The sequence below is a fragment of the Oncorhynchus mykiss genome, chromosome 29 (genome assembly GCF_057628025.1).
Source record: "Oncorhynchus mykiss isolate SJ-2025 chromosome 29, ASM5762802v1, whole genome shotgun sequence".
In the NCBI taxonomy this organism is placed as follows: domain Eukaryota; kingdom Metazoa; phylum Chordata; class Actinopteri; order Salmoniformes; family Salmonidae; genus Oncorhynchus; species Oncorhynchus mykiss.
The window spans coordinates 2385001-2397658 of NC_143050.1; the positions used below are offsets into that span (position 1 = coordinate 2385001).

At 44.9% G+C, this 12658-nt stretch overlaps 1 protein-coding gene across 1 annotated transcript in view; it reads left to right on the forward strand.

Annotated features, from left to right (window-relative positions):
* The window catches only part of fat3b (FAT atypical cadherin 3b), a 297423-nt gene extending 292068 nt beyond the window's left edge, over positions 1–5355 (forward strand). The window contains exon 71 of the mRNA XM_090226225.1: positions 2927–5355. Coding sequence (XP_090082351.1) covers positions 2927–4227 — 1301 coding nt within the window. The 3' untranslated portion in view covers positions 4228–5355. The remainder of the gene's footprint in view (positions 1–2926) is intronic.
* The last annotated feature ends 7303 nt before the right edge of the window (positions 5356–12658 follow it).

A 12658-nucleotide genomic window follows, 5' to 3' on the forward strand; every position in this document is an offset into this window, starting at 1 on the left:
TCGTAGGTGACACCATCTGATGAACATGGAAGGACTGGGGCCTTGTGGTCTTTAAGGTCTCGTAGGTGACACCATCTGATGAACATGGAAGGACTGGGGCCTTGTGGTCTTTAAGGTCTCGTAGGTGACACCATCTGATGAACATGGAAGGACTGGGGCCTTGTGGTCGTTAAAGTCTCGTAGGTGACACCATCTGATGAACATGGAAGGACTGGGGCCTTGTGGTCTTTAAGGTCTCGTAGGTGATACCATCTGATGAACATGGAAGGACCGGGGCCTTGTGGTCTTTAAGGTCTCGTAGGTGACACCATCTGATGAACATGGAAGGACTGGGGCCTTGTGGCCTTTAAGGTCTCGTAGGTGACACCATCTGATGAACATGGAAGGACTGGGGCCTTGTGGTCTTTAAGTTCTCGTAGGTGACACCATCTGATGAACATGGAAGGACTGGGGCCTTGTGGTCTTTAAGGTCTCGTAGGTGACACCATCTGATGAACATGGAAGGACTGGGGCCTTGTGGTCTTTAAGGTCTCGTAGGTGACACCATCTGATGAACATGGAAGGACTGGGGCCTTGTGGTCTTTAAGGTCTTGTAGGTGACACCATCTGATGAACATGGGAGGACTGGGGCCTTGTGGTCTTTAAGGTCTCGTAGGTGACACCATCTGATGAACATGGAAGGACTGGGGCCTTGTGGTCTTTAAGGTCTCGTAGGTGACACCATCTGATGAACATGGAAGGACTGGGGCCTTGTGGTCTTTAAGGTCTCGTAGGTGACACCATCTGATGAACATGGAAGGACTGGGGCCTTGTGGTCTTTAAGGTCTCGTAGGTGACACCATCTGATCCACTTGCCTTGTTGTTTGGCAGGGAAGTTAAAACATTATCCACCTCTTCAATGATGAAATGTCAGGCTTGTTCTGAAGGCTCTCTCGTGAGTCTGGAATTATTTACATTCATGTCGAGACAGTCGATGTTCATTTCAGGATGACATTTGTGTGGAGTTCGTCAGAGTACTAAGTGGATTGTAAGAGCATTTAAAAACATAAATACAGACAATGGGTTTTTTTCAATTTGATTTGTAGCTGCAATGTTACAGTACCTGCTCTCCACCAACATGTACCCTGACCCCCAATAAAGCCAACATGTACCCTGACCCCCAATACAGCCAACATGTACCCTGACCCCCAATACAGCCAACATGTACCCTGACCCCCAATACAGCCAACATGTACCCTGACCCCCAATACAGCCAATATGTACCCTGACCCCCAATACAGCCAACATGTACCCTGACCCCCAATACAGCCAACATGTACCCTGACCCCCATACAGCCAACATGTACCCTGACCCCAATACAGCCAACATGTACCCTGACCCCAATACAGCCAACATGTACCCTGACCCCCAATACAGCCAACATGTACCCTGACCCCCATACAGCCAACATGTACCCTGACCCCAATACAGCCAACATGTACCCTGACCCCCATACAGCCAACATGTACCCTCACCCCAAATACAGCCAACATGTACCCTGACCCCCAATACAGCCAACATGTACCCTGACCCCCAATACAGTCAACATGTACCCTGACCCCCAATACAGCCAACATGTACCCTGACCCCCAATACAGCCAACATGTACCCTGACCCGCAATACAGCCAACATGTACCCTCACCCCAATACAGCCAACATGTACCCTGACCCCCAATACAGCCAACATGTACCCTGACCTCCAATACAGCCAACATGTACCCTGACCCCAATACAGCCAACATGTACCCTGACCCCCAATACAGCCAACATGTACCCTCACACCCAATACAGCCAACATGTACCCTCACCCCCAATACAGCCAACATGTTCCCTGGCCCCCAATACAGCCAACATGTACCCTGACCCCCAATACAGCCAACATGTACCCTGACCCAAATACAGCCAACATGTACCCTGACCCCCAATACAGCCAACATGTACCCTGACCCCCAATACAGCCAACATGTACCCTGACCACCAATACAGCCAACATGTACCCTGACCCCCAATACAGCCAACATGTACCCTGACCCCCAATACAGCCAACATGTACCCTGACCCCCAATACAGCCAACATGTACCCTGACCCCCAATACAGCCAGCATGTACCCTGACCCCCAATACAGCCAGCATGTACCCTGACTCCCAATATAGCCAACATGTACCCTGACCCCCAATACAGCCAACATGTACCCTGACCCCCAATACAGCCAACATGTACCCTGACCCCCAATACAGCCAGCATGTACCCTGACCCCCAATACAGCCAGCATGTACCCTGACCCCCAATACAGCCAGCATGTACCCTGACCTCCAATACAGCCAGCATGTACCCTGACCCCCAATACAGCCAACATGTACCCTGACCCCCAATACAGCCAACATGTACCCTGACCCCCAATACAGCCAACATGTGCCCTGACCCCCAATACAGCCAACATGTACCCTGACCCCCAATACAGCCAACATGTACCCTGACCCCCATACAGCCAACATGTACCCTGACCCCCAATACAGCCAACATGTACCCTCACCCCCACTACAGCCAACATGTACCCTGACCCCCAATACAGCCAGCATGTACCCTGACCCCCAATACAGCCAACATGTACCCTGACACCCAATACAGCCTACATGTACCCTGACCCCCAATACAGCCAACATGTACCCTGACACCCAATACAGCCTACATGTACCCTGACCCCCAATACAGCCAACATGTACCCTGACACCCAATACAGCCTACATGTACCCTGACCCCCAATACAGCCAACATGTACCCTGACCCCCAATACAGCCAACATGTACCCTGTTATGTTATAATGTACAATAACACACAACACGTACAATAACCTTCTAACACTCTCCCTCCTCTTCCTCTCCAGCCTACCAGTGGGAGTCGTCTGATTGGCTGTCCCCGTCCCGGCTCCGCCTACCTGGCATCGATGGGGGGTCACACTGTGACATTACAGATGACCTTCCGTCGTTCAGCAGAGCAGGAAGCGTGTACTCATTACAGCTGGACTACGGGCTGGGGGGGTACAGGAGGGAAAGAGAGAGAGGAAACTCAGGGGAAAGAAGAAGCCTCAGGTCACTCTCAGCTGAGAGGAGGGGGTATGAGAGAGAGAGAGAAAGAGACATGGAGAGAGGGAGAGGGACGGAAAGAGCGAGAGGGAGAGGAATGGAGAGAAGAAGAGGGATGGAAAGAGAGAGAGGGAGAGGGATGGAAAGAGAGAGAGGGAGAGGGATGGAGAGGGCGAGAGGGAGAGGGATGGAGAGAGCGAGAGGGCGAGGGATGGAGGGAGAGAGAGGGATGGAGGGAGAGAGAGCGAGAGGGATAGAGAGAGCGAGAGGGATGGAGGGAGAGAGAGGGAGAGGGATAGAGAGAGAGAGAAGGATGGGGAGAGGGATGGAGGGAGAGAGAGGGATGGAAGGAGAGAGAGAGGGAGAGAGAGATATAAGATATGGAGGGAGAGTTCACAGAGGCTATGGTTCAGCTGATAGAAGAGATCAGAGAGAACCCTCAGGGGACAGAAGAGGAAACAGGAGTGAGTGTAGAGACGGAGGGGGCACAGGGGTGGCCAGACCACACACAGCAGACAGAAAGTACGAGAGGAGGTACGAGAGGCACACAGGGACAGGGTACGGGATAGACAGAGTATTCACGGTCGAAAAAAGAGTCCACTCCAGCGAGGGAGAGAAAGAGCACCAACCTATTGATCGAGAGGAGACCTCCTCACCAGTGTATGAAGAATACCGTGAACCCAACCCAGATACAATCCCTGCCCCAGACCCAGTTCCAGAACCTGACCAGAACCACTATGATACTCTTCCCCCAACACGGCCTGCTTACCAGGGTTACCCTTCTCCTCCTCCAGGGCTCAACCTCCACCCAGCCCAGCTGCTACCCCCGCTCAGGGCCTGGGACGGACAGAACGCCTGGGCGCCCCTGGAGGTGACCCAGGGGTCGGGAGTTGGCGGTCACGGTTCAAGGCTAGAGCGGTCTGAGTCAGGAGATGAGCTGGAGAGACTGTTGAATCTGGTGTCGCTCAGAGCTCGGAGGGCTACACGCACACAGAGACCCTCTGAAACACCCCCTCCTCCGGAACCATCCACTGGCTGGGACGGGCTGTACTCCACAGAGAATCCTCCAGAACCATCCACTGGTTGGGACGGGCTGTACTGATCAAAACATCTTCCAGAACCATCCACTGGCTGGCTCTTTTGCGAGGCAGGACCAGCACAAGACAAGCTCCTGCAATAGAGTCTCTAGATTGAACAACTTATTAAATAATATCAAATCTATTTAAATGCAGTCACTGTAAGATAAAAGAAACGTTCCATACATTACCTCAATAGTGCAACACAACATGTAGTTCTGTTTTCACAACATGTAGTTCTGTTTTCACAACATGTAGTTCTGTTTTCACAACATGTAATTCTGTTGAAATACTGTAACTATGTTTTCACAACATGTAATTCTGTTGAAATACTGTAACTATGTTTTCACAACATGTAGTTCTGTTTTCACAACATGTAGTTCTGTTTTCACAACATGTAGTTCTGTTTTCACATGTAGTTCTGTTTTCACAACATGTAGTTCTGTTTTCACATGTAGTTCTGTTTTCACAACATGTAGTTCTGTTTTCACATGTAGTTCTGTTTTCACAACATGTAGTTCTGTTTTCACATGTAGTTCTGTTTTCACAACATGTAGTTCTGTTTTCACAACATGTAGTTCTGTTTTCACAACATGTAGTTCTGTTTTCACAACATGTAGTTCTGTTTTCACATGTAGTTCTGTTTTCACAACATGTAGTTCTGTTTTCACAACATGTAGTTCTGTTTTCACAACATGTAGTTCTGTTTTCACATGTAGTTCTGTTTTCACAACATGTAGTTCTGTTTTCACAACATGTAGTTCTGTTTTCACAACATGTAGTTCTGTTTTCACATGTAGTTCTGTTTTCACAACATGTAGTTCTGTTTTCACAACATGTAGTTCTGTTTTCACAACATGTAGTTCTGTTTTCACATGTAGTTCTGTTTTCACAACATGTAGTTCTGTTTTCACATGTAGTTCTGTTTTCACAACATGTAGTTCTGTTTTCACATGTAGTTCTGTTTTCACAACATGTAGTTCTGTTTTCACAACATGTAGTTCTGTTTTCACAACATGTAGTTCTGTTTTCACATGTAGTTCTGTTTTCACAACATGCAGTTCTGTTTTCACAACATGCAGTTCTGTTTTCACAACATGCAGTTCTGTTTTCACAACATGTAGTTCTGTTTTCACAACATGTAGTTCTGTTTTCCCAACATGCAGATCTGTTGATGTAACTATTAATGCTTTGAGTCTGTAGCGGACCATTTTAACTCATGTACAGTATGATTACATTACATACACAGACACACAGACGGAGAGAGACAGACACACGGAGAGAGAGAGAGAGAGAGAGACAGACACACAGAAAGAGACAGACACACAGACGGAGAGAGAGAGACACACAGACAGACAGAGAGAGAGACAGACACACAGACAGAGAGAGACAGACACACAGGCGGAGAGAGAGAGACACACAGACGGAGAGAGACAGACACACGGAGAGAGAGAGAGAGAGAGAGAGAGAGAGACAGACAGGTGGAGAGAGAGACAGACAGAGACAGACAGAGACAGAGAGACGGAGAGCGAGAGAGACAGACACACAGGGACGGAGAGAGAGACAGACAGACACACAGAGACGGAGAGCGAGAGAGACACACAGAGAGAGAGAGAGAGAGACAGACAGACAGCGAGAGACAGACAAACACACAGAGACGGAGAGAGAGAGACAGACAGAGACTGAGACGAAGAGAGACAGACAGACACACAGAGACGAAGAGATAAGCAGACACACAGAGACGAAGAGATAGACAGACAGAGACTGAGATGAAGAGAGACAGACAGACACACAGAGACGAAGAGAGAGACAGACAGACAGAGACGAAGAGAGACAGACAGACAAAGAGAGAGACAGACAGACAGAGACTGAGACGAAAAGAGACAGAAAGACACACAGAGACGAAGAGACAGACAGACAGACAGACAGACAGACAGACAGACAGACAGAGAGACAGAGAGACAGACAGACAGACAGACAGACAGACACACAGACACACAGAGACAGAGAGAGAGACAGACAGCTACAGAGACGAAGATATAGGCAGACACAGAGACGAAGAGATAAACAGACAAACAGAGATGAAGAGAGAGACAGACAGACAGAGAGAGAGAGACAGACAGACACACAGAGACGAAGAGATAGGCAGACACACAGAGACGGAGAGAGAGACAGACACACAGAGACGGAGAGAGAGACAGACAGACACACAGAGACGGAGAGATAGGCAGACACACAGAGACGGAGAGAGAGACAGACACACAGAGACGGAGAGAGACAGACACACAGACGAGAGACAGACAGACACACAGAGACGGAGAGAGAGACAGACACACAGAGAGAGAGACAGACAGACAGACACAGGCTATTGAATAGCTGCAGTCACAGCCTGTATCTTCACAGTCTCAACAATATGAAGTGTGGATTCTCTGTTCATTTGCAGTTGTATGCTATATATTTTACTACAGACATTCTACATGTACTGTATGTTTGTCTTCTGTCTGTCAATATGAGTTTGATTGTAAATATACAGTATATTCGCTATTTTTCTGCAACTGAATAATACTTAGGAATTGTTAGGTAACACTTTACAATACAGACAGATTCATTAACATGAGGCAATATAGTAGTTGACTTGAAAACAGCATTACTCAGTGTATTATGTATAAACTTAACTTAGCTAATTAGTTATTGGTTAGCTATTAGTTAGCTCTTGCTGTTATTCGTGTTGATTAATGTATCTTTGTTGTAACGACTTACCAACTATTTAATAGTCTGTTGAGTAACTATCGATGATTAAATAGATGTGACACATACATGTTGTTGTTGATGATGATGGTGAAGTCAGGCCTGTGTTGTGTGTTTTAATTGAACAGATAGTTCAGCTGGGGAGAGACAGGAAAGGCAGGGAGGTCGAGTCAAAGACAGGAACATTTGATTGTTTCGGGGGGAAAAAGAAAGTCTCTCACTTGGTTAACATTTCCACAACATTTTTGGCGACGAGGATGGGATGATAATCTTCATTTTGCTGATTGTTCCTGATTGTTCCCGGAGAAATCCAGGTTAACCGTGCACGGGAGTTGCATTAGATGCAGCCGGGGAGCAGATCGGATCCCCGTCTGGCTGGGAGGGTCAGAGGAATGGATACGTCATTTAGAACAGATAGAATTCAGGTTGAGACTGATGTTTCTTGACAACAATCGATAAAGATATCACGGGGTCCTAACGGGGGGCTGCTGTGAATCTATATGGACCTGCGGGGTGCCATCATAGAGAATCATGTGGGGTTCTCTCACGACGACTAGTGAGATGGGTGAGACTAACTAAAAGGGATACCTATGACTAGTGACACAGGTGAGACTAACTAAAAGGAATACCTATGACCAGTGAAACGGATGAGACTAACTAAAAGCCCAGGGTGTGAGGTTCTGGAAACGGGACTAGTGAAGTTTGGACTGATTAACCTTTCTAGCGCAGGGGTACCGCTAGCGGAACACCTCGATAACATTCCGCTGAAAAGGCAGCGCACGAAATTCAAAAATATTTTTTTGAAATGTGTAACTTTCACCCATTAACAAGTCCAATTCAGCAAATGAAAGATAAACATCTTGTTAATCTACCCATCGTGTCCGATTTCAAAAAAGGCTTTACAGCTAAAGCACAACACATGATTATGTTAGATCACCGCCAAGTCGAAAAAAACACACAGACATTTTTCCAGCCAAAGATAGAAGTCACAAAACAGAAATATAGATCAAATTAATCACTAACCTTTGATGATCTTCATCCGATGACACTCATAGGACACCATGTTACACAATACATGTATGTTTTGTTCGATAATGTGCATATTTATATCCAAAAATCTCAGTTTACATTGGCGCCTTACGTGCAGTAATATTTTCCAAAACATCTGGTGATTTAAGTAGAAATACTCATAATAAACATTGATAAAAGATAGAAGTGTTTTTCACAGAATTAAAGTTAGACTTCTCCTTAATGCAACCGCTGTGTCAGGTTTTAAAAAACTTTACGGAAAACGCATAATCTGAGAACGGCGCTCATTTTGGAACAGCCGCCATTTTGGAATCAACAAATTGATAAACAAGACCATAAATTTCACTTACCTTTGATGAGCTTCATCAGAAGGCACTCCCAGGAATCCCAGTTCGACAATAAATGACTGATTTGTTCCATAACGTTCCATCATTTATGTCTAAATAGCCACTTGTTGTTAGCGTGTTCAGCCCAGTAATCCATCTTCATGAGGCATTTCATCCAGACAAAAACTCGAAAAGTTCTGTTATACAATCCTGTAGAAACATGTCAAACGATGTATGGAATCAATCGTAAAATTAACATAAAACATCAATAATGTTCCAACCGGAGAATTCCTTTGTCTTCAGAAAGGAACGAGAGGTAACTCTGTCGGGAGCACGCATCATGAGACCAAGGCACTATGCCAGATCACTGACTCAAACAGGTCTCATGAGCCCCTCCTTTACAGTAGAATCATCATTCAAGTTTCAAAAGACGGTTGACATCTAGTGGAAGCCCAAGGAAGTGCAACCTCATCCATATCTCAATGTGTACTCGGTAGGCCAAGCTTTGAAAAACTACAAACCTCAGATGTCCCACTTCCTGGTTGGATTTTTCTCAGGTTTTTACCTGCCATATGAGTTCTGTTATACTCACAGACATCATTCAAACAGTTTTAGAAACTTCAGAGTGTTTTCTATCCAATACTAATAATATTATGCATATATTAGCATCTGGGACAGAGTAGGAGGCAGTTCAAAATGTTCTACCTTTAAAATGAAGGTAGATCCAAGTAAAGGCTTTAGTACCAAATATTAAGCTGATAAACCAGCACCAACTTTTTGAAGGTTCTAACAGATTTGTTAAACAATAAGTTTTATATTTTGACTAAATTGATGCAGCAGGTTAAAATGATAAGATAACCAGAAAGGGGCTCTGTGTAATGGCTCTCGTCGAAAGGAGTGGACCAAAGCGCAGCGTGGTAAGTGTTCATGATTCCTTTTATTCAAAAACCACTTAAACAAAACAACAACGCGAAAACGAAAGCGCACAGTTCTGTCAGGTACAGACACTAAACAGAAAACAAGATCCTACAAAACCCAAACGGAAAATGGCAACTTATGATCCCCAATCAGAGACAACGATAGACAGCTGCCTCTGTTTGGGAACCACAACACTCACACCCTGACCTAACAAAACATAGAGAATAATAAGGATCTCTAAGGTCAGGGCGTGACACTCTGGGATTGTTTGTTTAAGTGTTTATTCCACTTAATGGAACACTGTATTATCTGATATGTCTTCAGTAGGATTCTTTCCAGGGCTGATGGAAGTCCATTAATCCAAATGTTAAAAAGTATTTAACAAGCCAGTTAAGAACTAATTATTATTTACACTGACAGCCCACTGGGGAACAGTGGGTTAACTGCCTTGTTCAGGGGCAGAACGACAGATTTTTACCTTGTCAACCCGGGGATTCAGTCCAGCAACATTTCGGTTACTGGCCCAACGCTCTAACCACTAGGCTACTTACCGCCCCGCCCCTCCACTCTAACCCCTAGGCTACCTGCCGCCCCTCCACTCTAACCACTAGGCTACTTACCGCCCCGCCCCTCCACTCTAACCCCTAGGCTACCTGCCGCCCCTCCACTCTAACCACTAGGCTACCTGCCTCCCCATTATGATCTCCCAAATTAAATAAACCTTTTGTCTGTTTTCATCCTACGTTATGAATGTTTGTTCAGTCGTGTTAATACCGTATTTGATTTATTGTGTGGGGTCTATTTTATTTTAGGTTTTCATGTGTTAGAGAGGATGTACCTTAAAGGTTTTCATGTGTTAGAGAGGATGTACCTTAAAGGTTTTCATGTGTTAGAGAGGATGTACCTTAAAGGTTTTCATGTGTTAGAGAGGATGTACCTTAAAGGTTTTCATGTGTTAGAGAGGATGTACCTTAAAGGTTTTCATGTGTTAGAGAGGATGTACCTTAAAGGTTTTCATGTGTTAGAGAGGATGTACCTTAAAGGTTTTCATGTGTTAGAGAGGATGCACCTTAAAGGTTTTCATGTGTTAGAGAGGATGTACCTTAAAGGTTTTCATGTGTTAGAGAGGATGTACCTTAAAGGTTTTCATGTGTTAGAGAGGATGTACCTTAAAGGTTTTCATGTGTTAGAGAGGATGTACCTTAAAGGTTTTCATGTGTTAGAGAGGATGTACCTTAAAGGTTTTCATGTGTTAGAGAGGATGTACCTTAAAGGTTTTCATGTGTTAGAGAGGATGCACCTTAAAGGTTTTCATGTGTTAGAGAGGATGTACCTTAAAGGTTTTCATGTGTTAGAGAGGGTGTACCTTAAAGGTTTTCATGTGTTAGAGAGGATGTACCTTAAAGGTTTTCATGTGTTAGAGAGGATGCACCTTAAAGGTTTTCATGTGTTAGAGAGGATGCACCTTAAAGGTTTTCATGTGTTAGAGAGGATGTACCTTAAAGGTTTTCATGTGTTAGAGAGGATGCACCTTAAAGGTTTTCATGTGTTAGAGAGGATGTACCTTAAAGGTTTTCATGTGTTAGAGAGGATGCACCTTAAAGGTTTTCATGTGTTAGAGAGGATGCACCTTAAAGGTTTTCATGTGTTAGAGAGGATGCACCTTAAAGGTTTTCATGTGTTAGAGAGGATGTACCTTAAAGGTTTTCATGTGTTAGAGAGGATGTACCTTAAAGGTTTTCATGTGTTAGAGAGGATGTACCTTAAAGGTTTTCATGTGTTAGAGAGGATGTACCTTAAAGGTTTTCATGTGTTAGAGAGGATGTACCTTAAAGGTTTTCATGTGTTAGAGAGGATGCACCTTAAAGGTTTTCATGTGTTAGAGAGGATGTACCTTAAAGGTTTTCATGTGTTAGAGAGGATGTACCTTAAAGGTTTTCATGTGTTAGAGAGGATGTACCTTAAAGGTTTTCATGTGTTAGAGAGGATGTACCTTAAAGGTTTTCATGTGTTAGAGAGGATGCACCTTAAAGGTTGTACATTTTGAATTTTCTGAAGATTTTATATTAAATTTGTTCTTTTGATTGAACATGTATAAGAAACTGATAAGGACTGAAACAACTCAATGTAAACCTGGTACATAAAATGTTTCAGTTTGAAATGTCTTTAAAATGTCATCTGAGATGAAGGGAAAGAGTTGAATGACCCTGACTTTTTTGACATTCTGCTGAGGCCTGATCACCTTCACTAGAGAGCCTAGAAACATTGGGTGAGATTTAAAGATAATATGTAATGTCTCTAATTATAATTTGAGGGAGTTCCTGATGAGGAACTTAATCCTAGAATTATGAGATGAATATATTGTATGTTGATATAAATGTACATTCTGCCAATGTTGATGATGTGTGTTAAATTGAGCGGTTTTGATTTTGAGTCACAAAACCAATGTGAATCACTGAGTAACGTGATTCTAAATTTTGGTTGGGTAATTAATTGGGTTTTGACTGATTTGGGAATTTAATGATTTCCCTTACCTATTCATACCTACATCTCTGATGACCTCAATCCTGAGCATAAAGACCCAGATGTGGAGCTCACACTGAGTGTACAAGGTACCCAGAGAGGGGTGTCTGTCATGCTGACCCCTATCTTTGGGCATAGTGCCAGTGTGATGACTGTCCTATTTGCTGTAATGAAGCTTGTGTGTGATTTATTTGTAATTTTTTATGTTTCATTTTCTGTTCCAGATTGACTGTGTTAAGATAAGAAAGGTCTAAAAAACCTAGCAACCAAAATAAAGGTTGTTTACCATGGATGAGATGTAAGGTGCCATAAATATGTACTGTTTTAAAATGTATGTTTATCAATAATTATGTGATGCTTGAACGCTTACATTTAGCTTCTTGAGAGGGGTGTCACATTCGTTTATAGGTACGGCGCAGCGGATGTTGAGTTCCTAATTTGTTAAAAGTGAAACTTAGCACAACAAAACAATAAAACAGTATCCCCCCCAAAGGTGCGGACTCCAGCCGCAAAACCTGAAACAACTGGGGAGGGTAGGGGGGGGGGGGTGATTAGTATCGGTGGCGGCTCTGGTGCAGGTCGTAGCCCCCACTCAGCTCGCGGATCCGCTAGCATCTGTGGTGGCTCTGGTGCAGGACGAAGAGCCCGCTCATCCCGCCAACATCGGGGGCGTCTCTGGTACGGGACGAATAACCCTGGACTGGACCTAGGTGCAGAAGAAAACTCCTGCCTGGACTGGACGCCGTGCTTAGACTGGGCATCGGCGCAGGGGAAGGCTCCCGCCATGGAGCTGGACTGGACGCCGTGCTTAGACTGGGCATCGGCGCAGGGGAAGGCTCCCGCCATGGAGCTGGACTGGACGCCGTGCTTAGACTGGGCATCGACGCAGGGGAAGGCTCCCGCCATGGAGCTG